The sequence below is a fragment of the Schistocerca gregaria genome, chromosome 4 (assembly GCF_023897955.1).
Source record: "Schistocerca gregaria isolate iqSchGreg1 chromosome 4, iqSchGreg1.2, whole genome shotgun sequence".
Classification (NCBI taxonomy): domain Eukaryota; kingdom Metazoa; phylum Arthropoda; class Insecta; order Orthoptera; family Acrididae; genus Schistocerca; species Schistocerca gregaria.
In genome coordinates this window covers 721,118,290-721,145,149 of record NC_064923.1, presented here as the reverse complement: position 1 = coordinate 721,145,149, position 26,860 = coordinate 721,118,290, and the positions used below count along the sequence as shown (strand labels likewise).

Genomic DNA, 26,860 nt, shown 5'->3' with positions numbered 1-26,860 from the left:
AAGTATGCTTACCACCAAAGTAGTTTCTTCACAAGACATGGGAAGTATACTTATCACAAAATTAATATTTGTTTTGTATATATAATTGTGACTTGTATCACCTCATTTATTTATTGTTTTTCACATTGTGGCAAGTAAAATAAAAACAGAAAAAGCTGTTTTACATTTTCACCTGTAATGGTGAAATGTAATAGCTTACAAAAGGGAAGCAGGAAATACACTTAATACCATAGTTTAGCAGTTCATGAAAGGGCTGGGGAGATATACATTACTACCATAGTTTTTGGTCCTAAATCATAAAAATAAAATTATCATAAATAAATCGGGTCAGTGAATCACAGTTCTACTAAAATATCAAATAAATAAATGAACACTACTGAGTCGCACAAAAAAATGCAACTGTGAAAGGGTTATAAATTATGCTAACTACTGTGGATGGAGGTGCAGAACAATGCTTTGTCCCTGGTCCATGTCCATAGTATCTAAATTATTAGCACAGGGAAAGGCAATGGTCAAATACAGTACAGTCATCAATAAGAAAACTTTGAGTAAAATCAAGAAAAAATCTTATTTAAAGACAGTTATGATAGGCTTTGAAAGATACAGAAATGATGTGACATTTCAAGAAGTTTCAAAATGAGAAACAAGCCCTTAATGTGTAATATAAAATCATTGTTGGAATACAAACAATAGTATAATCACAGAGGAAGTGGTGAGAAGTAATGCTAGTGTCTGACCAAACAGACAGATAGATTATCTAGATTAATCAACACTTTGCTTTTGTCTTATCTGCCCATTGTTCAGTTTCTCATCTTGAGTGGCTTTCTTTCCTACCATTTTGTACCTTCCAGCCACAATTCTTGGTTATCTCCTTGTAACAAGAGAGGAGTATTTCAAACATGTGAACAACAAAAATCAATATAATATTAAAAATTAATAATGCTAACTGGAAAAATATGTGTTAAACATGAAAAGATCATTAGTTATTGTGAGATCACTACTGTTGTCACCTGATTTTGATTTGATTTGATTTGCTTTATTGAGCACCCGTTTTACCACGTACAATGATATGGGATTTGTCATGTGTTACATACAGAAGAAATATGAATAACAACATATTGTGTAAAAAATATCAGTGAACAAATCTGAATTAAATATATAGGCAAAAACAATTGTAGCTTACATGATATAAATTTGTAACAATGTAGGACACAAATAAGTTACATATATTCTGGAAATCAGAACACATTGCTTCATTTCTACAGTATATATATTTTTTTCACTTGTATCAGCTCATGTTGTATCAACTAATGTTGGTTTTCATAAGTCAGATATTTGGCATATAATTATAAAATTCTTAATTCATTATGGTAGTGACGTTCAGTATAGCTAACAGGGAAATATTTTTAAAAAAAGAAACTTACCATCATGTGATATACTAAATACACATGATGTTTGTGAATAAATTTATGATGAACATAGTGCAAAAATAATTAATGGAAATTTATACGTTGTACAGTCAAAAGGACTGTATAAAATAATGTTTAGAAATCTAAAATCAGAATTTTATTCTATTACTGGTAGGCCTACTATACAATTCCAACATTTCTTGTTTCATTCATAATACATTTAAATTATTTTTAATGATTGTATATGGCATGTAGCACTCTTTGCAGTTCACAGGGTGCCGATGTGTATTACAATTGTAATGAATAAAATGCTAAATTAATAAATAAAGTAAGTTTAAGAATGACATGTCATAAAGTAACACTAAATATGGTGACTCTTGAATAATTTTTGTAACTGCTTCTTTCACAAAGAGTAAGAGAATGTTCACACTGTCTATTGATACATTTCTTAATGCTGTGATGAAATGGATATAAGATTGGAAGTGTAATGTAAAACAGAAATAGTGAATTTTCATTCTAAATATCAAAACACCTGGTTACTGAAATAAAAAAAAATCAGTCTCAAAATATATCCCTTTATGTCTAGGATGATTTGTACTATTGGTTCTAATTTCCAAACATTCTTAGAGCATCACTCTAGAACTGTTCTCGAGACTCTCTATTTGCACATAGTCATAATAAATTCTTCTGCTTGTAGAAACAACAGAACAAGAATTTTACATTTTCAGAGAAAAATAAAAGATTCTTGTAAGTACATGTAACCATTAAAATTAAATAAGACTTTTTTATGGTTTCAAAAAAGTAACTAATTTTACATAAGGCAAAGAAGTGATGTATAGTCACCCTTATTAAGCTTTCAAGATTATCAAATAAAGATAATCTACAAGGGAGAAAATTTAGTTCATACTAGTATACCCACTACACTGCAAGTATAATTTATTAAGAACCACTTATCTCTGAATGAATTAATTATTACCTCAGTTAGCGGGTTCCTTATTTATCTTCTTCCATGTATTGAGACTGAAACTGAGGCTTTAAACCATGTACTTTTGTAACACCATAGCGGGGTCCAGCTGTTTTTGGTCTCAATTTTACATTTTCATCCCCTGTATTTTCAGTTGTGGCTGTCAGTGTCATATTATTTTTGGGTTTTAAAGCATGTGAACTTCTAATTGACATAGGTGCTGGTACTAGTCCAAGGTCTCCTGTTCCGTAGATAGTGACAGCACTAGTGGCTCTATCTCTGAAATAAGAAGGAAACTGCTGAAAGAAATGTTGCCAATTATACAAAACCTATAGCTTTATTAACACAATTTCTTTGTTTCAGCATACAGAAATAGGGATAGGTGGTTTAGTTTCTGTCATTGTATCCTGTCTAGAAGATTTTGGATGAAATTATTTCTGTGTTAATAGAAGTCTGGAATAACAGCCATTAAATCTATAAACAATAATAGCTATTCTTTTGTAATTTAGTACATTGTAATAATGTACATAAACCATTGGTTCCATTTGAATCTCTGGGGTAAAATTGTATAATGTATATGGGTTTAAGTACTTGTGTCCAAAAGTTTGTGAAGTTTCACAAAGGCAAATAACACACTATCACAGTTTTTACCTTGGGATGGGATAAAGGTAGCATGTAGTAATGACACAGGTATGTATAACATACACTTTTTTTCATAACTGACACATGCCGAATACAAATTTAACTTCATGGCAGGCATAAAGCACACTAAATCTAAGTTCCTTAGATGTTACACACCAGGCCAGTGTCATTAGTCAGAGTTTTCTCACTGCGGCAGCTGCTGTCGCAGGCAGAGACCCTACAGAGTGACCTCCCCCTCTCCCGTGAGTGTGGAGCACTGGGGAAGGAGAAAGCCAGGGAACACTGCTGTTGCGATTATCTTCACACCTTCATGCATGTTAACTGTGCCGTGGGCAGCTTCAACCCAGAGCACAGTTGGACCATTTCTCTTCGAACATGGTGGAAGGGTGCAATGATGTCAGACCTGCTCTGTGGCATATAGATGGTATTTGTTGAGGTGAGGTGGAGGTCAGTAATGATTGTCAATGGTGCAGGGCTAGAGTGCAGGCATGGCAGAGTGCAGGGAAGGTGACATTAGGATCTGAAGGATCCGTTACAGGCCATCATAATGTTCTGCAGGCCATGATGGTGAGAAACCTCTCAGGCTAAAGTTGTAATGTGATTGCTGCTGCATCCACAGTGCTCAAAATTTATTTTCTCCAGGCCGCCTCTCAACCACAAGGAAATCATTGATGAGTTTGACCTGGATGTTGTCCAGCAGGAAGTGCTGCAAGTCTAGCTGAAACACAAAGGAGATTTTGATGTTTGATGTTCCTCAGGCCATCCCTCAACCATGAGGAAATCATCAACTAGTTTGTCCTGAATGTTATACATCAGAAAGTACTGCACATCTAGCTGAAACATGAAGGTGTTATCAACGTCTGTCATTCCTTAGGCTGCCCCTCAACAATGAGTAAATCATCAACTAGTTTGATCTCAATTTCATTCTGCAGAAAGTGCTGCATGTCTAGGTGGAATGTGGTATTCTCAGTGTTTGAGCTGGGCGACACATCATTGTGCTGTGAAGGGGGTAACTGCATTGGTTGGAGTGGTTTGTATGTCATCAGTATGGCTGACATCATATTAGGCCCAACCTGGTTTTAAGCAGTTGACTACCAGAGTGGTAGGCTTACCATGAAGCAACATGTCGAAAGTGTTAGTTCCTCATCTGATGCCTCTGTGAGGGCTGGTATAAGGCAACTGTAGTGCAGGGTGGATAGTGTCATCCCAGAGCTTGATATAGTCACAGTCTGCCAGTGCCTTATGGATGAAGATTTTTGGAGAACTGTGTGGGTGTGGAGGTGGTATCCTGAGCCGTGTGATGTGTTGTTTGACTTCTGTGATGAGGGAGGGTAATTTTGTGAGTTGTACATCAGTGGTGTTTGTAACACAAAGTCTGTAGAGCAAGCAACTCATCACAGAGGACTTCTATGAGGGAGGCAAAGAGATTGTCTTTGTGAACAGTGCATACACATAATTGTACACAAGACAATGCTTTCATCCAGTGACTTCTGTAACAGGCAAGGGCATCTTTAAGTGTATATTGCCATCATTCCAGACAGCCAATACTTTTTGGATGGTTAGCCACTGTGCAGTAATGTCGTACACTGCAGAGGTTGCATAGTTTGTTAAATAGAACTGATTCAAATTGTTGTCCTTGGTCAGTTGTCGCTGTGACAGATTGTGTAATTGGTCAAATATGATCTTCCTCATTGATGTTGGCATGAAAGGTTGAATTTAATTTTGCAAAGCAAGACACAATACTTGCTTGGTGGAGCCAGGATGGAACAACATTCTGTATGTAAGTTGGTAGTAGAATCTTGAAGGGAGTCAGTAATTTGTGGGTTTGCAACTGTGCCTGAGGTAAGTCAATAGGACTTTAGGCAATGGGTGCATTAAGGCTGTGGCAAGTATGAGACAGTTTTTAATTTTATCAAAGGCACATTGCATATGTGGAATGCACCCAACTTTATGGAATGCACCCAACTTTACACTTACCAATAGTGTCCTTTCCAGCTAAACTTCTGTAAGCAACAGCATTAGGGAGAAGTAGGCAACAGAAATTAATCATGCCATGAAAACAGCATAATTCTTGGAAATCTAACAGACAGGGTTGTTGCTTAATGATCTTGGTTTGTTGTAGCATGGGGGGCTGGAGAGAGGGGGGTGTGTGGGGGGGGGGGGGGGGAGATACTAGAGGCATTGATCAGGTGGCGGAGGAAGACTGCTTTGAGCTGATGAAGCTGACATTTGTCATCATTAATGACAGCAGGCACATCAAGAACTTGTTTGAGATGCAGCTTATGATTTACCTTGAAGGAGAGAAAAACAGAATATCATTCAAATGTGCACAGCAAAAAGGGAGCTTGAATAAATTGCTGCCAGGTCTGGCTCATATATTTGAGGCCATAAGGCAAGTTCATATAAACTGAAGGGTATGATGGCAGCCATCTTTTGAATGTCCTCAATCATCAGTCTCTGCCGGTATGCCTTTCTGCAATTTAAGATGCTGATCCAAGGCATAGGTGAGGTAGCAAGTATATGTATTGACTCTAACCTTGTGTTGAAGTAATGTTGCTGGAGTTGTTGCAGTTAGGTCAGAGATGTGACACGTTCATGCAAGTATTGTTAATGTTCATCACTCATGTTGTGGTACTGCATGTCTTTCAAGAGAGAGGTAGTAGAAGCCTACTGTGGTTGTGAGGGCCAATAACCAATGTCACCATGAACAGAATGACTGCTGTCTTCATGTTGCAATGTGCTGCATACTACACTGATGGAAGTCTCAGAGAAAATCAGCTTCAAGTACCAGTTCCATGACACATGCAATGAGAAAGTTCCATGAAAATGACTCCCCTGAGCCAAGATCTAAGGTATGAGACATGGATCTGTGGACAGTTATAGAGGAGTCATTCACTGTGCAGAACTGGATGGCAGATATGTCTCTTGTCACTGCAGAATGTCCAGAGAGTGAGGTGCTTGATTCTGAACCCATGCCAATGAGAAAATATTGTCTATATATGCAATTTAATATGTAGTGTATATTACTTTGCTAAGAGGTGCAGTATGAAATGATTCATCAGTATGCTGCATTGTGAGGCTACTTGAATTTTTGTCACAATCCAATATGTCTATTGTGGATCTCACTTCACTTTTAGGTAATCACACAGCAACCAGCAGTTGCGCACCACATCGCCAAACTGTGTATGGAACTAGCAGAGCTTGCCAATTTTGTGAATTTTTGTGATGGTCAGCTGAAGGTCACCATAACCTGTAGCAGTGTTGATGTCATACTCAGGATGGTTGGGTGTGGTTGGTCTGGTTTGGCTGTGTCTGGGTGGATGGTCTAGCAAAGCTGCTGTAAGTCACAGCTGCAGGTATTGTTATCTGTGACATTTATACATTGTTGGTACTGCAAAATGGCAAAAAACCTTGTTTCTGAAATAAACTGCTTTCAGAGGTACATGAATTTTTACAGGAACACAACCAGTTTTGTGATTTCAAATCACATCTTCAGCTGTACATACATCAGTAAATCATTTAAGCCTTGAAGGAGGGGGACTGAACCTTCTCAAAATAAAATACTGTTTCCAACAACAAGCAGGGCATCAAAGTTCAAATTGACCAATTCAGAAACTGACATTTGAGTTAAACACACTTTTAACATGTCAGTTGAAAGCAGTTTATTTCAGAAACATGGATTACTTCAGCTGCGGTTGCCCTCAACAGAAAATTATTGGTAAAAATCCTGTCTGTCAATATTAATTTGCTCACCAATGACTTGCTTTTGCGCAAAATCATCACCACTTGTACCTGAGGCAAGATCTTGCTGCTTTAGTGTCCATGAAAGGCAACGGAGCAATGCAGAGTTTAGGGTATGGTATTTATTGCTATCCACAGCAACCAAGATAGTATCTTGATTATGTCAGTGTGTTCAGTAAGATGGTGGACCAAAGCAATGGATTTTGCACTGTCTTCTGTGAGGCCAAGAGTGGGCATAATGCACTTAGTGATCACAAATCACATCACAGGTTGGTCTGGGCAGAATGAAGGCAGCTTCAGTTGTGAACCAAAATGGGCCGTAGTATCATTGATGCATAGTTGTGCCCTGGGCCAACATGATGTCCAGAGGGGATGACATATCAGCTCACAGTATCCATATGTGGTGCTGGTGTTAAGTTCGGTAGTGATGCTCAGAAACTGTCCAACTGGCTGGACTACATGATGCGGCACAAATGGCTTGATTGAAATTGGATCCAACATGGTAGGCATGTCAACATTAGTGAACAGTGAAGAATTTGCATGTCCAACTAGGTTCTTAGTATTGGTATGATACACATGTGAAGTGAAGCCTGGAATGAAATCACCCAATAGATTGTCTGTAGGGATACACAGTTCAGTATTGTAGGTAGCACTGTTAGCACCAGTGAGTGTGATAATTTTCCTGCTTGAACTGTATCAGTTTCTGAGTATTTCACTGTGAAGCACTACACACATCCATATAAAAGTCACTGTCTTGTCATAGGGATTTAAGTGCTCTACAGTTGCAAGATGGCTCCATCAACTGTGCATAGTATCCAAACAGAAAGTGAAGCTTTAAAATGAGCCTTTCACAGTCGTTGCAGATCACCAGTGTCGATTTTACCCTGGGATGGGAGAAAGGCAATGTGGAGAAATGACACAGTTATGTATATCACGCACTTTACTCCATAATAGACACAAGATGGATACATGTCTAAGTTCATGGCAAGGATAAAGCACACAACATCATAGTTTCTCAGATATACCTTGCCAGGTCACTGTTACTAGTCAGAAAGTTTCCTTTCTATGGCAGTCACTGTCAGTGGGGCCGGCCGGGGTGGCCAAGCGGTTCTAGGCACTACAGCCTGGAACCGCGCGACTGCTATGGTCGCAGGTTTGAATTCTGCCTCGGGCATGGATGTGTGTGATGTCCTTAGGTTAGTTAGGTTTAAGTAGTTCTAAGTTCTAGAGGACTGATGACCTCAGCAGTTAAGTCCCATAGTGCTCAGAGCCATTTGAACCATTTTGCCACTGGTGGGGTCTGCATACTACAATTTTTGGGTGACTGGGGATGGGAGAGGAATGGAGGAGTGCAGTCAGTCCTTGTTGTACATGATATTGTTACACTGTTCATGTTTCAATAAAGGACATTTAACCAATTTCATACATGAGACTGCTATAGGATGGTCACCTGTACCACAATTTTCTATAACTGATTATCTGATTTACACTGTCTTATAAACTGGAATCTATTTAGGATAAACAATTAAACAAAGGAGAATCCAGGATGGAATAATGACAATATTATGAAAGGGATAGATTGCTACTCACCATATAGGGGAGATGACAAGTTGCAGATAGACTCAACAAAAAGAATCTGAATTAGACAACGTATATACACATGCATTGATGCAAACCCAACTCACACACACATGACTACGGTCTTTGGCTGCCGAGGCCAGAGTGCAAGTAGCAGTGCATGAGGAGAGAAACAATCTGGGTGGTGGGTTAAGGAGGAGGCAAGGATGGGAGGGAGGGATAGCAGGTTAGGGGGTGGGAGACGCCAAGTGTTGCTTGTGGGAACGTACAGGGACGAGGTGGAGAAAGGATAGGGCAGCTACAGCTACGTGCAGTTGGGAAGTTGGAGGACGGCAAAGGGTGTGGAGGGGCAGTGGAAAAGGAGAGAATTAAGAAGACTGTGGGTGCATTGGTGGAATAGAAAATCGTGTAGTGCTGGAATGGGAACAGGGGTGGTGATAGTTGGGGAAACGGCAGTGACTAATGAAGGTTGTGGCCTGTGGGGTTATATGCTGCAGGGAGAGTTTCCACCTGTGCACTTCAGAAAAGCTGGTGTTGGTAGGAATGATCCAGATAGCACATGCTGATGAGCAGCCACTGAAATGAAGAACGTTGTGTTGGGCAGCATGCTCAGCAACTGGATGGCCAAGCTGTTTCTTGGCTACAGTTTGTTAGGGGTCATTCATGTGAGAGGTTAGAGAATTCCCTCGATAGGCGCGACAAGACGCCTCCTGAGACACAGAAAGGTAGGAGTAGGCAAAATGCAACAGGGAATAACAATATTAATGTGCTAATAGTAAACTGTAGGAGTGTCTATAGAAAGGTCCCAGAACTGCTCTCATTAATAAACAGTCACAATGCCCACATAGTACTAGGGACAGAAAGTAGGATGAAACCACATGTAAACAGTAATGAAACTCTAAACTCAGATTGGAATGTATACCGCAGAGTCAGGCTGGACAGTGAAGGAGAGGCATGTTTATAGTGATAAGAAGTGCAATAGTATCAAAGGAAATTGACGGAGATCTGAAATGTGAAATAATTTGGGTAAAGGTCACGGTTACAGCAGGCTCAGACCTGGTAATTGGATGTCTCTATAGGCCCCCTGGCTCAGCAGCTGTTGTGACTGAGCACCTGAAGGATAATTTGGAAAATATTTTGAGATTTCCCCATCATGTTATAGTTCTGAGTGGAGATTTTAATTTGCCGGATATAGACTGGGAGACAAAAACGTTCATAATGGGTGGCAGGGACAAAGAATCCAGTGAAATTTTTTAAGTGCTTTATCTGAAAACTACCTTGAGCAGTTAAATGGAGAACCGACTCATGGTGATAACATGTTAGACCTTCTGGTGACAAACAGACCCGAACTATTTCAAACAGTTAATGCAGAACAGGGGATCAGCGATCATAAAGCGGCTACTGCGTCGATGATTTCAGCCATAAATAGGACTATTAAAAGAGGTAGAAAGATTTTTCTGTTTAGTAAAAGTGACAAAAAGCAGATTTCAGAGTACCTGACAGCTCAACACAAAAGTTTTGTTTTAAGTACAGACAGTGTTGAGGATCAGTGGACAAAGTTCAAAACCATCGTGTAATATGCATTAGATGAGTATGTGCCAAGCAAGATCGTAAGAGATGGAAAAGAGCCACCATGGTACAACAACCGAGTTATAAAACCACTGCGGAAGCAAAGGGAACTTCACAGCAAACATAAACATAGCCAACGCCTTGCAGACAAACAAAAATTTCACGAAGCGAACAGTAATGTGAGGAGGGCCATGCGAGAGGTGTTCAATGAATTCGAAAGTAAAGTTCTATGTACTGACTTGGCAGAAAATCCTAAGAAATTTTGGTCTTATGTCAAAGCGGTAGGTGGATCAAAACAAAATGTCCAGACACTCTGTGACCAAAATGGTACCGAAACGAGGATGACAGACTAAAGGCCGAAATAGTAAATGTCTTTTTCCAAAGCTGTTTCACAGAGGAAGGCTGTACTGTAGTTCCTTCTCTAGATTGTCGCACAGATGACAAAATGGTACATATCGGAATAGATGACAGAGCGATAGAGAAACAATTAAAATCGCTCAAAAGAGGAAAGGCCGCTGGACCTGATGGGATACCAGTTAGATTTTACACAGAGGGCGCGAAGGAACTTGCTCCCTTCTTGCAGTGGTGTACCATAGGTCTCTAGAAGAGCGTAGCATTCCACACAATTGGAAAAGGGCACAGGTCATCCCCATTTTCAAGAAGAGATGTCAAACAGATGTGCAGAACTATAGACCTATATCTCTAACGTCAATCAGTTGTAGAATTTTGGAATACGTATTATGTTAGAGTATAATGACTTTTCTGGAGACTAGAAATCTACTCTGTAGGAATCAGCATGGGTTTCAAAAAGATGTTTGTGTGAAACCTAGCAGCGCTATTCGTCCACAAGACTCAGAGGGCCATAGACACAGCTTCCCAGGTAGATGCCGTTTTTCTTTAGTTCCACAAGGTGTTTGATACAGTTCCCCACAGTTGTTTAATGAACAAAGTAAGAGCATATGGACTCTCAGACCAATAGTGTGATTGGATTGAAGAGTTCCTAGATAACAGAACGCAACATGTCATTCTCAATGGAGAGAAGTCTTCCGAAGTAAGAGTGATTTCAGGTGTGCCGCAGGGGAGTGTCGTAGGACCGTTGCTATACACAATATACATAAATGACCTAGTGGATGACGTTGGAAGTTCACTTAGGCTTTTTGCAGATGGTGTAGTGGTATATCGAGATTTGTAACAATGGAAAATTGTACTGAAATGCAGGAGGATCTGCAGCGAATTGATGCATGGTGCAGGGAATGGCAATTGAATCTCAATGTAGACAAGGGTAATGTGCTGCAAATACATAGAAAGAAAGATCCCATATCATTTAGCTACAATATAGCAGGTCAGCAACTGGAAGCAGTTAATTCCATAAATTATGTGGGAGTATGCATTAGGAGTAATTTAAAATGGAATGATCATATAAAGTTGATCATTGGTAAAGCAGATGCCAGACTGAGATTCATTGGAAGAATCCTAAGGAAATGCAATCCAAAAACAAAGGAAGTACGTTACAGTATGCTTGTTCGCACACTGCTTGAATACTGCTCAGCAGTGTCGGATCCGTACCACACAGGGTTGATAAAAGAGATAGAGAAGATCCAACAGAGAGCAACGCTGTTAAAGGATCATTTAGTAATCGCGAAAGAGTTACGGAGATGATAGATAAACTCCAGTGGAAGACTCTGCAGGAGAGACACTCAGTAGCTCGGTATGGGCTTTTGTTGAAGTTTCGAGAACATACCTCTACGAGGAGTCAAGCAGTATATTGCTCCCTCCTACGTACATCTCGCAAAGAGACCATGAGGATAAAATCAGAGAGATTAGAGCCCACACAGAGGCATACTGACAATCCTGCTTTCCACGAACAATATGAGACTGGAATAGAAGGGAGAACTGATAGAGGTAGTCAAGGTACCCTCTGCACACACTGTCAGGTGGCTTACGGAGTATGGATGTAGATGTAGATGTATAGGCCTTTGGGAAGGATTGGTACTTCTGTGGCACTAAGGCTTTTGGAGGAAATGTTCATGAATATGTTTAGGGTCTGTTCAGGTTCTGGATTCTGTAAGGTGGTGAGAGGGAGTTTTTGAGAGTGGGGTAAATGTAGTAGGTCTGCGAGGCAAGGTTTGTCAGCTGTGAGGTGATGTGGGGGAGGTTTGGATGTTGTTGTAAAGGTGGCTGATAATGGTATTCCAAGGTGGGAGTAGAAAGTGAACAGGGTGGAGAGTGCCAGATATGATGTTGAACATTTGGGGGAATTCCATCAGTCAAGAAACAATGCATGAACAGTATGTGCGACTGGGTTCTAGCTACAAGTAAGGAAACTTTTCTGTATTGACGCAGATGAAACGAGCAAGAATCCATGGTGGAGGATAAAAATGCATAAATAACATAGAAATAGGTACAAAAAATTCACAAAAATACAGCAAAGCACGAGGGAAAAATCACGGATGAAGTTTGGGGAAACAAGCTGAAATTTGAGGGGTAGGCCAATAGTGGAAGCTGAAAACCCACAAATATTGATGTGAAAACACAATTAAACCAGAGAAAAAAATGAATAAAAGATTATAATGTGGGGTGCAGGTCTGTGGGTGGGCAAGCGTAAAGAAGGGGGTCAGCAGATGTGACTAGATTAGGTGAACTTACAATGTGTGAACTGGAATTAGAGAGGAGAAGGGCATGAGGTGGGGAGGGATTAGTACGATAAGGTACATGTTTTTGTGGCACAGGGAGGTATGAAAAATAACACAAAAATACACAAGAGCGATGCAGGTAGAATGATCAGCTTGAAGGTCTAGGATTAATGATATCAGTGGGAGTATGGTCAGTATGGTCTTGTAGCCATAGCCATCTGCTGTGTGTGGATGACATGATTGATACAGTGTGGCTCATAAGTAGTGCATGCAGTGCAAATAGGAAGGCAACAAGTGAAACACAGGAAAGAAGAGAAAGAATGGCAGACATTGAGTATAGTAATGTGTTAGAAAATAGTAACAAAGGAAAACAGCACTGGGTCACAGGATGTAAGAAAAGCCATTGGGCAAAATCTGCCCTCTGTTTAACTCCCGACTGCACCTAGTGACCCTACCCTCTCACTATCTCATCCCTGTATGCTCCCACAAGCAGCACTTCATACCATCCCCCACCCACACTCTGCTATCCCTCCCTCTCCCTGCCCCAGCCTCTTCCTTACACCTACCACCCAGTCTGCTTCTCCTATCGTGCACTGCTGCTCCCAGTCTGGCCTTGGCAGACAAACGTGTGTAGTCATGTTTGTGTGGATATGGACACTCAATTGCTCAATGTACAGATTGAATAACATCAGGGATAGGCTACAACCCTGTCTTACTCCCTTCTCAACAACTGCTTCCCTTTCATGGCCCTCACCTCTTATAACTGCCATCTGGTTTCTGTACAAATTGTAAATGCCTTTTTCTCTCTGTATTTTACCCCAGCCACCTTCAGAATTTGAAAGAGAGTATTCCAGTCAATATTGTCTAAAGCTTTCTCTAAGTCTACAGATGCTAGAAATGTAGGTTTGCATTTCCTTAATCTATCTTCTAAGATATGTTGTAGGGTCAGTATTGCCTCACGTGTTCCAACATTTCTAGGGAACCTGTCTGTAAAGAATTTGTAATAGTATTTTGCAACCATGACTTATTAAACTGATAGTTCAGTAATTTTTACACCTATTGATACCAGCTTTCTTTGGGATTGGAATTATTATATTCTTCTTGAAGTCTTACGGTATTTCGACTGTCTCGTACATTTTGCTCATCAGATGGTAGAGTTTTTTCATGGCTGGCTCTCCCAAGTCTATCAGTAGTTCTAATGGATTGTTGTCTACTCTCAGGGCCTTTTTTTTTTTGACTTAGTTCTTTCAAGTGCTCTGTCAAATTCTTCACGAAGTATCATACCTCCCATTTCATCTTTGTCTATGTCCTCTTCCATTTCCATAATATTGCCCTAAACATATGTAAGGTATTATTTTATTTTTATTTATGTAATACAGAGATGAAATGCTTCTGGATTTGAGTTCCTACTCAAAAATATGTACATCATTTCCACTACCATTCTTTATGCCATAAAATGAGGGTTTAGGAACATATTTTATATTGACTTAACTCCTACTTTTCTTTTATTTATTTTTAAAAAGAAACCCACTACGATCATGTTAATGGTTGCACTGGCTACACCATTCACAGTAGAGTGCTGATTGCTTTGCTCTATGTGGTACTCGAATAGTATTTGATTATATTAATGTATGTGTATTAACGCATCCATTTTGATAGATTGGTTCATGGTGAAGAAATATAGGTAGGCCACTCTCCAATCTACTCTGCAGAGTGTGGGAAGTAAGTGTCTGCAACTTATGGAAAAATTAGTTTACAAGTGTAATGCAAGACCTCAGTGTCCAATGGGCACAATATTTTAGATAATCTACACATTTCTGTTATCAGGAGGTTATGATAATGAGTTCACTTGATGATGGCAACAGGATCATTTGCTAAAATAGTGTGCCCCATGGACACATAGATAAACTAAATTTTAATCAATTGCATAATGAGCAAATTATGAGTCGTCATAAATACATTACTGTAGTAGAGTCCATGAACAATGGTGGTTTGTATAGCTCCAGACATGGACGGGGATTGCATTGTTGCCAGTTTCCTGTCACAGTCAGAATAAGCAGGTACAGGTGCGCTGTGCTTGACGAAAATGTGTACACTGCAAATTACACCTCTTGCTTGCTTGGGCAGAAGTTGTCGCTTACCACCATCATCGGCTGTCACAACTCACAAGTAATGAAATAAAAGTTCATTAAATAGCACACTATGATCATGTTTAATGCTTGCAGTGACTATGACATTCAGAGCAGAGCACTGAGAACACTACTGAACTGTCAGTGGTTGTCAGAGAATGCTTGATTAGATGTGCAAAATAGGCCTAAACTTGACTGTCATCATTCGTGGCTCCAACTATGGCCACACAGAGTTATAATGATTAGAATCTGAACTGATTATGTTCATCTGAAAACCTGAGATGTAAAAGTACTCAATAGCTCTGCTAAGGCTCATCATTCTTTGTGTGCCTCACCAAACTCTTTGTGCTCTGGCAGATTTGCATTCAACAATATCTTGTTAGATATTTCAGTCTGGATTGACTATTCTTCCTGTTTCATGTGATTGTCATCATCATGTTTTAAAGCTGATTAAAATCTGGTTAACATTTTTACATGGTATTCTAATATGTGGGCAATGGCCTTGCCACAGTGGCTACACCGATTCCTGTGAGATCACTGAAGTTAAGAGCTGTCGGGCGTGGTCGGCACTTGCATGGGTGACCATCCAGGCCGCCATGCGCTGTTGCCATTTTTCGGGGTGCACTCAGCCTCATGAGGCCAATTGAGGAGCTACTCTACTGAATAGTAGCGGCTTCGGTCAAGAATACCATCTTATGACCGAGAGAGCGATGTGCTGACCCCTCACCCCTTCTATCTGCATCCTCTAATGAGGATGACATGGCGGTCGGATGGTCCCAGTAGGCCACTCATGACCTAAAGATGGAGTACTTGTTGTATTCTAATATGTGAAGAGTGCTGGAATTTCTTGTTTGCAATCCATTTAGCAAATTGTTACAATCTCTCATAACCAAACAAAATGAGCAGCATTAATGTTTGTACACAGCATTCCATGTGTGTATGTTAACTTTTATTGCAGACTTATTCAAATACAATAAGAGTTTGTAAGATGGTAGAATTTAATACTGTTTCCTCCTGTATTTCACAAAATTGTCAATGTTAAGCAGAACAATAGATTTGTTATAGCGGATGGTACATAGTTTTTTGTGTATCTCTTGCACTAGTGCCATGCAAGTCAATGTCATGTTATTGTTCGAGCAATGTCAATACTGTATCGAGTACTTCAACATATTGAGAAATATCAAACTTGTTGAAGCACGAGTATTGTTTGGCCAGCCCTCCCTTTCTGAATTCTTCAAAATAAATCTCTACATCACCTCAACAGCCAAAGCTCCATCACTAAAAGTGAGACAACCCCCATACAGGGCGATCAGAAACAGATTGAAAAGCTTGTAAGCATGCTTCAGGGCAGACAATGCTGAGAAATGACTGTTAAGAAAAAAAATTCAATATGTCATCATTTCTGAGTTAACTAAGGTTGAAGTTAGCCAATCAGGCTGTTGCATGCACAAATTCAAGTGGCCCGCCATGGACGGTATCACAAAATGTGTGCACCATTTGCTTTCCTGAAAACTGAACAAGAGGGTGATGATAAAATTGGATAATGTCCAACAGACAGTAAGTAGATGTCTCTTAAGTTCAAAAAATAAACAACCACACATAATGAAAAGTTCATCTGCTGAGAGTGCCTCTGTTGTTATATTGGAGATCAATCTGTACTATATACAGAAGCACCATAGAAGTTGGAGGTTAAAGAAGCCACGCCAAACTTTGCTTAAATGAAAATTACAAATACATCATAAAGAAGACATGACAAGTTGCAGACAGGCACAATTAAAAGACACTTATGTAAAGCTTTCTGCCACAGCCTTTATCAGTAAAAGTGAGACACACCATTCACACACACTAGCAAACACACCTCACTCACACACGACTGCCAGCTCCAGCATCTCGGACCAGAATGCAGCTACCACACGGAATGCAAACAGTGGTCAGGAGGAGGTAGACGAAATGGAAGGGATAATAGTGTATGGGTGGATAGAGAGACAAACACTGGCTGATGGAGTGTGCAGGGACTACACTCTCGGCTGAAAAGAGAACACACAAATGACAATAGGCAAAGGTTAGTAGAGATTCATGCATCTGTGAGAATATCTATGCACGAAGCATACAACTATTACCACTGTCATCTGAATGAGAACCTGAGAAAGTTCTGGTCCTATGTAAAATTGCTAAGCATGTCTAAGGCTTCCATATTGTCACTCATTCACCAGTCTTATGTGCAACTGAAGATAGCAGAACAACGGCCAAAGGTTTAAATTCTGCACTTAAGAAATCATTCATGCAGGAGAATCATACAAACATATCATCATTTGACCATCACACAGAGTCCTGCATGGATGAAATGTGCACCTTGCCACTCATGAACCCAAGAAAATTCTAGTCCTGTGTAAAATTGCTGAGGGGATCGAAGGCTTCCATCCTGTCATCGGTTGACTAGTCTGGTGTGGCAGTTGAAAATAGCAAAATGAAAGACAAAGGTTTAAATTTCATGTTTAAGGAATGGCTCATGCAGGAGAACTGTACAAACGTACCATCCATCTTTTGACCATACACAAAGTCCCATATGGATGAAATGAACACCTTGCCACTCAATATTAACACTGTCCTACCTTAGAAAAAGGCCTGGCCAAGAATGCAAGAAAATTATGGTCCAATGTAAAATCTATAAGCAGGTCTAATGTTTCCCTCCAGTCACTCGTTGACCAGTTTGGTGTGGCAGCAAAAGATAACAAAAGGAAAGACGAAGTTTTAAATTTTGCACTTAAAAAATCTTTTACACATGAGAATTGTATAAACATAATGTTGTTTGATCACTGAACAGGCTCCCATGTGGATGATGTAGTAATACACATTCCTGGTATAGAGAAACAATCCCAATTTGGTTTTACAAAGAGTACTCTATGCTATTGGCCACTTATTTAGCTTGCATTTATCACAAATTTATAGCACACTTGACTCCTGTTTATAATAAGAGAAAATGAACAGATCCATAAAATTACAGACCAATATAGTTAACATTCATTTGCTGAGAGTTCTAGAACATATTGTTAGCTCAAAAATGTTTCAAATGGCTCTGAGCACTATGGAACTTAACATCTGAGGTCATCAGTCCCCTAGAACTTAGAACTACTTAAACCTAACTAACCTAAGGATATCACACACATCCACGCCCGAGGCAGGATTCGAAACTGTGACCGTAGCAGTCACGCGGTTACGGACTGAAGCGCCTAGGACCGCTCGGCCAGCCATATTGTTAGTTCAAATATAATAAATTTCATAGAGCCTGAAAAGCTTATATCCACAAATCTACATGGTTTTAGAAAGCATCGCTAGTGTGAAACTCGGCTTGCCCTTTTCTCACATTCTATAATATAAACTACAGATGATGAGCAACATCCCAATTCTATATTCCTAGAGTTCTGGGAAATATTTCACACAGTCCCCACTGCAGACTGTTAACAAAGGCACGAGCATGCAGAATAGGTTCCTAGATATGCAAGTAGCCTGAAGACTTTTTTAAATAATAGAACCCAGTATGTTGTCCTCAATGGTGAGTGTTCATCAGAGACAAGGGTATCATCAGGAATGCCCCAGGGAAGTGGGACAGGACTGCTATTATTTTCTATATACGTAAATGATCTGGCAGACAGCGTGAACAGCAGTCTGCAGTCACTTGCTGATGATGCTGTGGTGTGTAGCAAGGTGTTTAAGATGAGTCACTATAAGATCACACAAGATGACTCTAGACAAAATTTCTGGTTGGTCTGATGAATGACAGCTGGCTCTAAATTTAGAAAAATACATAAGTTAATGCCAACGATTATGAAAAAGAAACCCGTAAAGTTCAGATACAGCATTAGTAGTGTCCTGCTTAACACAGTCACATTGTTTAAATATCTGAGTGTAACGTTGCAAAGCAATATGAAATGGAATGAGCATGTGAGGATTGTCATAGGGAAGATAAATGGTCAACTTTGGTTTGTTGGGAGAATTTTGGGAAAGTGTGATTCATCTTTAAAGGAGACCACATATAGGATACTAGTTTGGCCTGTTTTTGAGTACTGCTTAAGTGTTTGGGATCCGCACCAGGTTGGATTAAAGGAAGACATTGAAGCAATTCATAGATGGGCTGATAGATTTGTTACAGAGGTGCTTCAGGAATTCAAATGGAAAACCCTGAAGGGAAAGCAACATTCTTTTTGAGGAATGCTAAAATTTAGAGAGCCAACAGATGAAGATAACTGCAGGACAATTCTGCTGCAGACATACATTTTGCATAAGGACCATGAAGATAAGATACAAGAAATCAGGGCTCATATGGAAGCATACAGGTAGTCATTTTTCCCTTGCTCTGTCTCTGAGTGGAACAGGAAAGGAAATGACCAGTAGTGGTACAGGGTTCCCTAAAACATGTGCAGTACATGCTTGCAGAGTATATATGTAAATGTAGATTTAGACGATGGAGAGATATTCCATTAAGAAACACATAACATTTTGAGTTTTGGTGGTATTTTTCAGGAAGAATTGAGACACAACGCTGGAAGTGAGGATTATGAGGAATGCTTGGAGAGGGTACTTTTGGTTTGGAACTATTCTAGGCAGTGCACTACACTCACCCTGTTGATTGTGGTTTGGGACTGGGTAGTGAAGTGATACTTCCAACTGAGGTTACACATGAGTGAGAGGACGTATTTAATTATGACAGTATGACTGAATTTTGGTGTGAGCTTGAAGGTTAGGCCTTTTGAAAGAACAGATACCTAAAGATAAGAGACAGGGATCTGGATAGGAGGTTTAAGACTGAATAGGGATTTTCGTTCGATTATAGCTATGATCTGTGTTTGATATGAGATGTGCAGGATTGGGAGATTAAAAAGGAAGCCAGCTTGGGCTTGTTGGTTAGGAACCTGGAGCGGAGGAAGGGGAGGGGGGAGGGGGGGGGGGGGGGAGGTCTCTGGTATTAGCATGTGTGGTAGAAGAGAGACAGGTGGAGGGGGACACCGCCGTTTAGAGATTTTACCCTACAGTGTGGATAGCTTCTTCAAGTGGTGTGAGGCGTTTTGTTCAAGCTGAATATTGTACAAAATACTTTTTATGAAAGTTTTTATAATATCACAGTATACAACTACTGAAATTCGAGAATGAGGTGTATATGATTTTGGGACATTTTTGAGTAATAAAAGATACTACAAGAAAACATCAACACTTTTCCATTGGACAGCTATATCACAAATTTAAGACAGAAACAGGAAAGAAATGCATTCTTGCCTATTGTTTGTTGAAGCTGGTAAATCTTACTGTCTTAAAAATTAAAGGAGATGTAGAAGAAGTGGAGATGGACAGGAAAAATCACAATACAGAGAGTAACTTTTGAGAAAGAATTGATTCAGATGAGAGCCAAAGTAAGTATTTAATGTGCTTGTAAGTGTTTATTAACTGTTCATAACTACATTTGCAAATGAGGGATCTGATCTACGACAAAGAAATACTAATTCTATCTGATAATTTTCATATTTGATTCCAAAATTTTCTAAAATAGGTTGCAGTGATGCATACCACTCCATGGGAATGAGGCATATCCTTACATGTCCTTAGTGATGAATGATACTTAGACCAAGGCAGTTTATATAGTTAAAAATAATAACATGAAAATAATTTGTCTAATATTAAAGTGCAGTTTTGTGTACTGATTTTATTTTTATTGTGCATGTGGTGAGCTATACTGAAGGATGATACACATCTTCAGCACTGAACAGCAGCTGTGCCAAATTTGTGAGAGGAAATACATGGGCTGGGTAGAAAGTAGAGGTAGCACTGCTGTAAAGTCAAACCATCTGTGTTGACTCAATGAAGCCTGTGAGGTGAATTTGTACATTGGGAAGGGAAAGTACTCTCTCAGTCGACTGCAGTTTGTAGAATGTTGACTGTCACAACAATAGTGCAACTGCCCTACCATCATGTTTACAAAGACAGAGCAACATTCTTAGCTCAAAACTGAAGTGGTATGAGGTCAGAATATGCAAGAATGTTTCCAGGGACTGCGTGAAGCATTTGGTGATGTAGAGTTGCCATACAGCACAATTTCACAATGGGTTAAAGCATTCAGAGTATGCAGAGATGCTGTGATGGGTCACCCCCATACAGGGTGACCCCATGTGGAGGACAATACAGTTAAACTCCTTGCTTCCTTGTTGGACGCTGTGTGTGAGTTAGTAGCAGAAGTCAGAGTATGCCACAAAACTGTGCTCCACTTTCTGCATGACATTCCGGGGTACCACAAAATTGCAGCATGTTTGATACCTCTTGAAATGTCTGAGGTGCAACAACGGCACAGCTGTACTGTCACACAGGATTTGTTGAGCTGGTACCAAAGGAAAGGTAACAATTTTTTTTGATCCATTGTCACTACTGAAAAAAGCCGGGTGCACTCATATGAACCAAACTTGAAACGCTAATCCAATAAATGTAGATGTCCCACTTCTCCTCTACACAGAAAGATCACGCCACATCAAGTACTGTGAAGGTGATGTTCATTGTGGAGTATGGTACTGATGGGGTAATACTTCATCGCAGCTGTACCATCAAGAACTACAGTTTACACTGGCTACTGCTGCATATTCCTGCAATATTACCATCATCCAGTGTCAGGCAAAAGCGACAACATTTCATGGAACAGCAATCCATCCTTTTACATGACAATGCACAATGCCAAACTGCTACTGCTGGCCAGGACCTCTTGCACCACCACCAATGGGAGAGTCTGGAACATCCACTGCACTCACCCAATATGAGCTCCTGTAATTACAATCTCTTTACCAAAGTGAAAGTACCACTGCGAGGGATATGGTACAACACTGGAGATGAAGTTTTCCATACCATAAGGTGGATAATATGAGACCTCAGCACAAATAGATATGCAGATGGTTTAAGACACCTTCTGGACATTTTGAAAAAGGTCATAAATAATGGGGTTATTATACTGAAGGTGTGTAAATATAAGTACAGTTCTCATTACTATTTATCCAGCTGTTGTACATACTTGGACATGATTACTCCTTACGATCTGAGAAAGCAAATTGTTGAAGCTGTCGATTCAGTAAAAAGGGACCTGTTGATTCATCTGAAGAATGAAATGGACTACCATTTCAATGTCTCTCAAGCAATGCATGGTGTTCATTTTGAGTATATGGTATAGTGTCTGCACAAATGAAATGCTCTGAACCTTGGCAAACTGTCTGTTGGCTTCTGTCTCAGGTTCTTCAACCAACATTTGTTTGATGAGTTTTCTGACATTTTGCCAGCATGAATGGCTAGCATTGTCTAAGCTGCTGAAGGACTGGAGTTGAGCTTGTGGGTGCAGAGTATATGTACTTGGTGCACCAATGTCCAATGGGTTCTCTGTGGTGATTTCTGGTGCGGTTCTCCTTTTGCTACCTGCAATAGTCATTCACTGAATCATGGGAATCGAAGATCCATTCACTGTGAGGCTTTCTGCTTTCTTGATGAAGTTATTCTCATGTTTGTGAATTTCTATAGCCTCCCTGAACAATCAGTTGTGATAGCTCTCCTCTACAGTGAGAACTTCCATATTGGTAAATTTTACTATGTGGTCGACGTCACACAGCATGTGCTCTGCCACAGCCAATTTCTTAACTGCCCCAATCTGCAATGTCACTTATGTTCTGTGATCCTGATATTGATTGACTGTCCAGTCATTCCAAAATAAACTTTTCCACATGTGCATGGTATGTGGTATATTTCTGACATTGCAAATGGATCCCTTTAATCTTTTGCTGATCTGAGATGCTCTTTGACCTTCTGTGTCAGTTTATAAATAGTCTTTATGCCATGTTTGTGCAATATATGGGCGATTCTGTCTGTCAATCTGGGAGTGTATGGCAGAAAGCCCATATCCAACATTTCTTTTTGCTATGTGTCACTTCACTGAGTGTTTGACTCTGTTACACTTCTTATACACTCCTGGAAATGGAAAAAAGAACACATTGACACCGGTGTGTCAGACCCACCATACTTGCTCCGAACACTACGAGAGGGCTGTACAAGCAATGATCACACGCACGGCACAGCGGACACACCAGGAACCGCGGTGTTGGCCGTCGAATGGCGCTAGCTGCGCAGCATTTGTGCACCGCCGCCGTCAGTGACAGCCAGTTTGCCATGGCATACGGAGCTCCATCGCAGTCTTTAACACTGGTACCATGCTGCGACAGCATGGACGTGAACCGTATGTGCAGTTGACGGACTTTGAGCGAGGGCGTATAGTGGGCATGCGGGAGGCCGGGTGGACGTACCGCCGAATTGCTCAACACGTGGGGCGTGAGGTCTCCACAGTACATCGATGTTGTCGCCAGTGGTCGGCGGAAGGTGCACATGCCCGTCGACCTGGGACCGGACCGCAGCGACACACGGATGCACGCCAAGACCATAGGATCCTACGCAGTGCCGTAGGGGACCACACCGCCACTTCCCAGCAAATTAGGGACACTGTTGCTCCTGGGGTATCGGCGAGGACCATTCCCAACCATCTCCATGAAGCTGGGCTATGGTCCCGCACACTGTTAGGCCGACTTCCGCTCACGCCCCAACATTGTGCAGCCCGCCTCCAGTGGTGTCGCGATAGGCATGAATGGAGGGACGAATGGAGATGTGTCGTCTTCAACGATGAGAGTCGCTTCTGCCTTGGTGCCAATGATGGTCGTATGCGTGTTTGGCGCCGTGCAGGTGAGCGCCACAATCAGGACTGCATACGACTGAGGCGCACAGGGCCAACACCCGGCATCATGGTGTGGGGAGCGATCTCCTACACTGGCCGTACACCTCTGGTGATCGTCGAGGGGACACTGAATAGTGCATGGTACTACCAAACTGTCATCGAACCCATCGTTCTACCATTCCTAGACCGGCAAGGGAACTTGCTGTTCCAACAGGACAATGCACGTCCGCATGTATCCCGTGCCACCCAATGTGCTCTAGAAGGTGTAAGTCAACTACCCTGGCCAGCAAGATCTCCGGATCTGTCCCCCATTGAGCATGTTTGGGACTGGATGAAGTGTCGTCTCACGCAGTCTGCACGTCCAGCACGAACGCTGGTCCAACTGAGGCGCCAGGTGGAAATGGCATGGCAAGCCGTTCCACAGGACTACATCCAGCATCTCTACGATCGTCTCCATGGGAGAATAGCAGCCTGCATTGCTGCGAAAGGTGGATATACACTGTACTAGTGCCGACATTGTGCATGCTCTGTTGCCTGTGTCTATGTGCCTGTGGTTCTGTCAGTGTGATCATGTGATGTATCTGACCCCAGGAATGTGTCAATAAAGTTTCCCCTTCCTGGGACAATGAATTCACGGTGTTCTTATTTCCATTTCCAGGAGTGTATAAATTTCTTAGCAAATGCCTTTCCGAGATTGACGTCTGAAATACTTCTCTGTGATACAGACAAGAGGGAGATTGAGTCAATAATTAAATCACTGAAGACTAAGGACTCTCATGGTTATGATGGAGTGTCTAGTAGGATATTAAAGTACTGTGCTGCACATGTTAGCACTGTATTTAGCCATATTTGTAATTTTTCCTTTAGGAACGGGCAGTTTCCTGAGCAATTAAAGTATTCAGTACTCCCTTTATAAAAAGGGAGAAAGGTATACTGTAGATAATTTTAGACCTATTTCTGTGCCATCAGTGTTTGCAAAAGTTATTGAAAAGGCTCTGTATGTAAGGTTAATTGATCAATTTATATCACACGATTTACTATCAAATGTACAGTTCGGCTTTAGAATTCGTTTGACAACTGAAAATGCTATATTCTCTTCTCTCTGTGAGGTATTGGATGGGCTAAACAAAAAGTTTTGAACGTTTGGTGTATTTTTTGATTTAACAAAGGCATTTGACTGTGTTGATCTATTGCTCCAGAAGTTGGACCATTACAGAATAAGGGGAGTACCTCACAATTGGTTCACCTCTTACTTTAGCAACAGGCAGCAAAAGGTCATTATTCACAATGTTGATAACGGCTGTGATGTGGGATCTGAGTGGGGTACTGTCAAGTGGGGGGGGGGGGGGGGGGGGGGTGCCCCAGGGATCATTGTTGGGGCCGCTCCTGTTCCTTATTTATATAAATGATATGCCCTCTAGTACTATGGGTAACTCTAAAATATTTCTGTTTGCTGATGACACTAGCTTGGTAGTAAAGGATGTTGTGTGCAACATTGACTCGGTTTCAAGTAGTGCAGTACATGACCTCAGTTCATGGCTTGTAGAAAATAAACTAACGTTAAATCACAGTAAGATTCAGTTTTTAAAGTTTCTAACACACAATTCAACAAAACCTGACGTTTTAATCTCACAGAATGGGCATATGATTAGTGAAACTGAACAGATCAAATTCCTAGGTGTTCACATAGATAGTAAGCTGTCATGGAAAGCCCACGTTCAGGATCTTGTTCAAAGACTTAATACTGCCATTTTCACTATACAAACGGTATCGAAAGTTAGTGATACTTCGACACGTAAATTAGTCTACTTTGCTTATTTTCATTCACTTATGTCATATGGTATTATGTTTTGGAGTAACTCTTCCCATTCTAGAAGGATAGTTTTGGCTCAGAAACGGGCAGTTCGGGGAATAAGTGGTGTGAGTTCTCGAACCTCTTGTCGACCTCTGTTCACGAGTCTGGGTATTTTGACATTGGCCTCTCAATATGTATATTCCTTATTGTCATTTCTTGTTACCAATATTAGTTTATTTCCAACAATAAGCAGCTTTCACTCGGTTAATACTCAGCAGAAATCAAACCTCCATTTGGGTCAGACTTCCTTAACTCTTGTGAAAAAAGGTGTGCAGTATACCAGTATACTGCTGCATCCATTTTCAATAAGCTGCTACTCAAATTCAAAAATCTTAGCAGTAGTCCACCTGTTTTCAAATTGAAACTGAAGAGTTTCCTCATGGATCACTCCTTCTATTCTGTTGAGGAGTTCCTTGAAAAATTAAGCTGATTCTCATTGTATAGCTGATAGCATTTGCTTAAACTTATGGACTGATTTTCTTGCAGGTTCATGAACATTTATTTTTATCTGTTATTACTTTTATGTTGTAAGTTCATGTACTGACACGTTCCATGACCTTGGACATTTGCTTCTCAATTTGGTCCTACGGAACTTGACGTGTAAATAAAAAATAATAAAAAACTAAGAGGACTACCCATGGTAATACCTTCCAGCTGTTTGTAGAAATTGTCATTCCATGTGAAATAGCTCATGGTGAGAATGCATGAAAGAGCAAGACATCACCAAGCTCTTTCTGAAACAGAAGCCAAAAGGCAGTTTGTCAAGAAGTGGCCATGAAAGCCTTAACAGTTTTGTACTTTGAACTTTCCTCTATCCAGTGACATGTGCAATGTTTCTGTCTTTCACAGTCTGTCTGTAATAAACAACTGAAATCTATTCTTTCTTTTTGAATAAGCATGTTTTTTGGATTTAAAATTGTTATTACACCTTTGGTGGTGAAGTTCAGACGATCTATTTGTGGAAGTACATGGTCAAACTATTGTTATACAAAACTAACATTACAATACATACAGTATAATATAAGTGGGTAGATAAAAATTCTACTCACCAAGTGGTGGCAGGAGAACAAACACAGATAAAAATTAAGGAAATCTCCAAGCTTTTGGAGCTAGTGGTTTCTTCTCCTAGGCGGAAGGGTTAAACGGGAATGAAGAAAAAGACTGGCTAGGTTTAGGAAATGGGGAGAGTTTGAAAAAGTTGTTCAGAATCCTAGATCAGAGGAGACTTTCCCCATTTCCAAAACCTCACCAGTCTTTTTTCTTCATCCCTCTTGCTTCCCCTTCAACTCTTCTAACAGAAGAAGGAACTCCAAAAGCTCCCAAAATTTCTTAATCTTTATATGTGTGTGTTCTTCTGCTGCCATCTGGTGAGTACATTTTTGTATATCCAATCACATTACATTTTCAAACACTGATTATTTTTCTAATATATAAGGTATGATACAGAATGTGTTTTTATCTTACATTTTTTCCACTCTTCTCCTATGATCTGCCTCGCTGATATTGATCAGCTCCAAAAGATATTTCAATAGAGCCTCTCTCTTGCTTACATGAAATGAATCATCTGGGAAGTCCTGTTGTACCTGTGGAGGGAGAAGAACAC

General features: G+C 40.5%; 1 protein-coding gene across 1 annotated transcript in view; it reads right to left on the bottom strand.

The window, feature by feature from the left end:
* Positions 1-621: 621 nt before the first annotated feature.
* Positions 622-26,860, bottom strand: part of LOC126365815 (cilia- and flagella-associated protein 157-like) — a 157,142-nt gene continuing 130,903 nt past the window's right edge. Inside the window, exons 9-11 of the mRNA XM_050008406.1 lie at positions 26,722-26,840; positions 2,386-2,652; positions 622-871 (exon numbers count right to left, since the gene is read on the bottom strand). Of these exons, the coding sequence (XP_049864363.1) occupies positions 2,403-2,652; positions 26,722-26,840 (369 nt within the window). The 3' untranslated portion in view covers positions 622-871; positions 2,386-2,402. The remainder of the gene's footprint in view (positions 872-2,385; positions 2,653-26,721; positions 26,841-26,860) is intronic.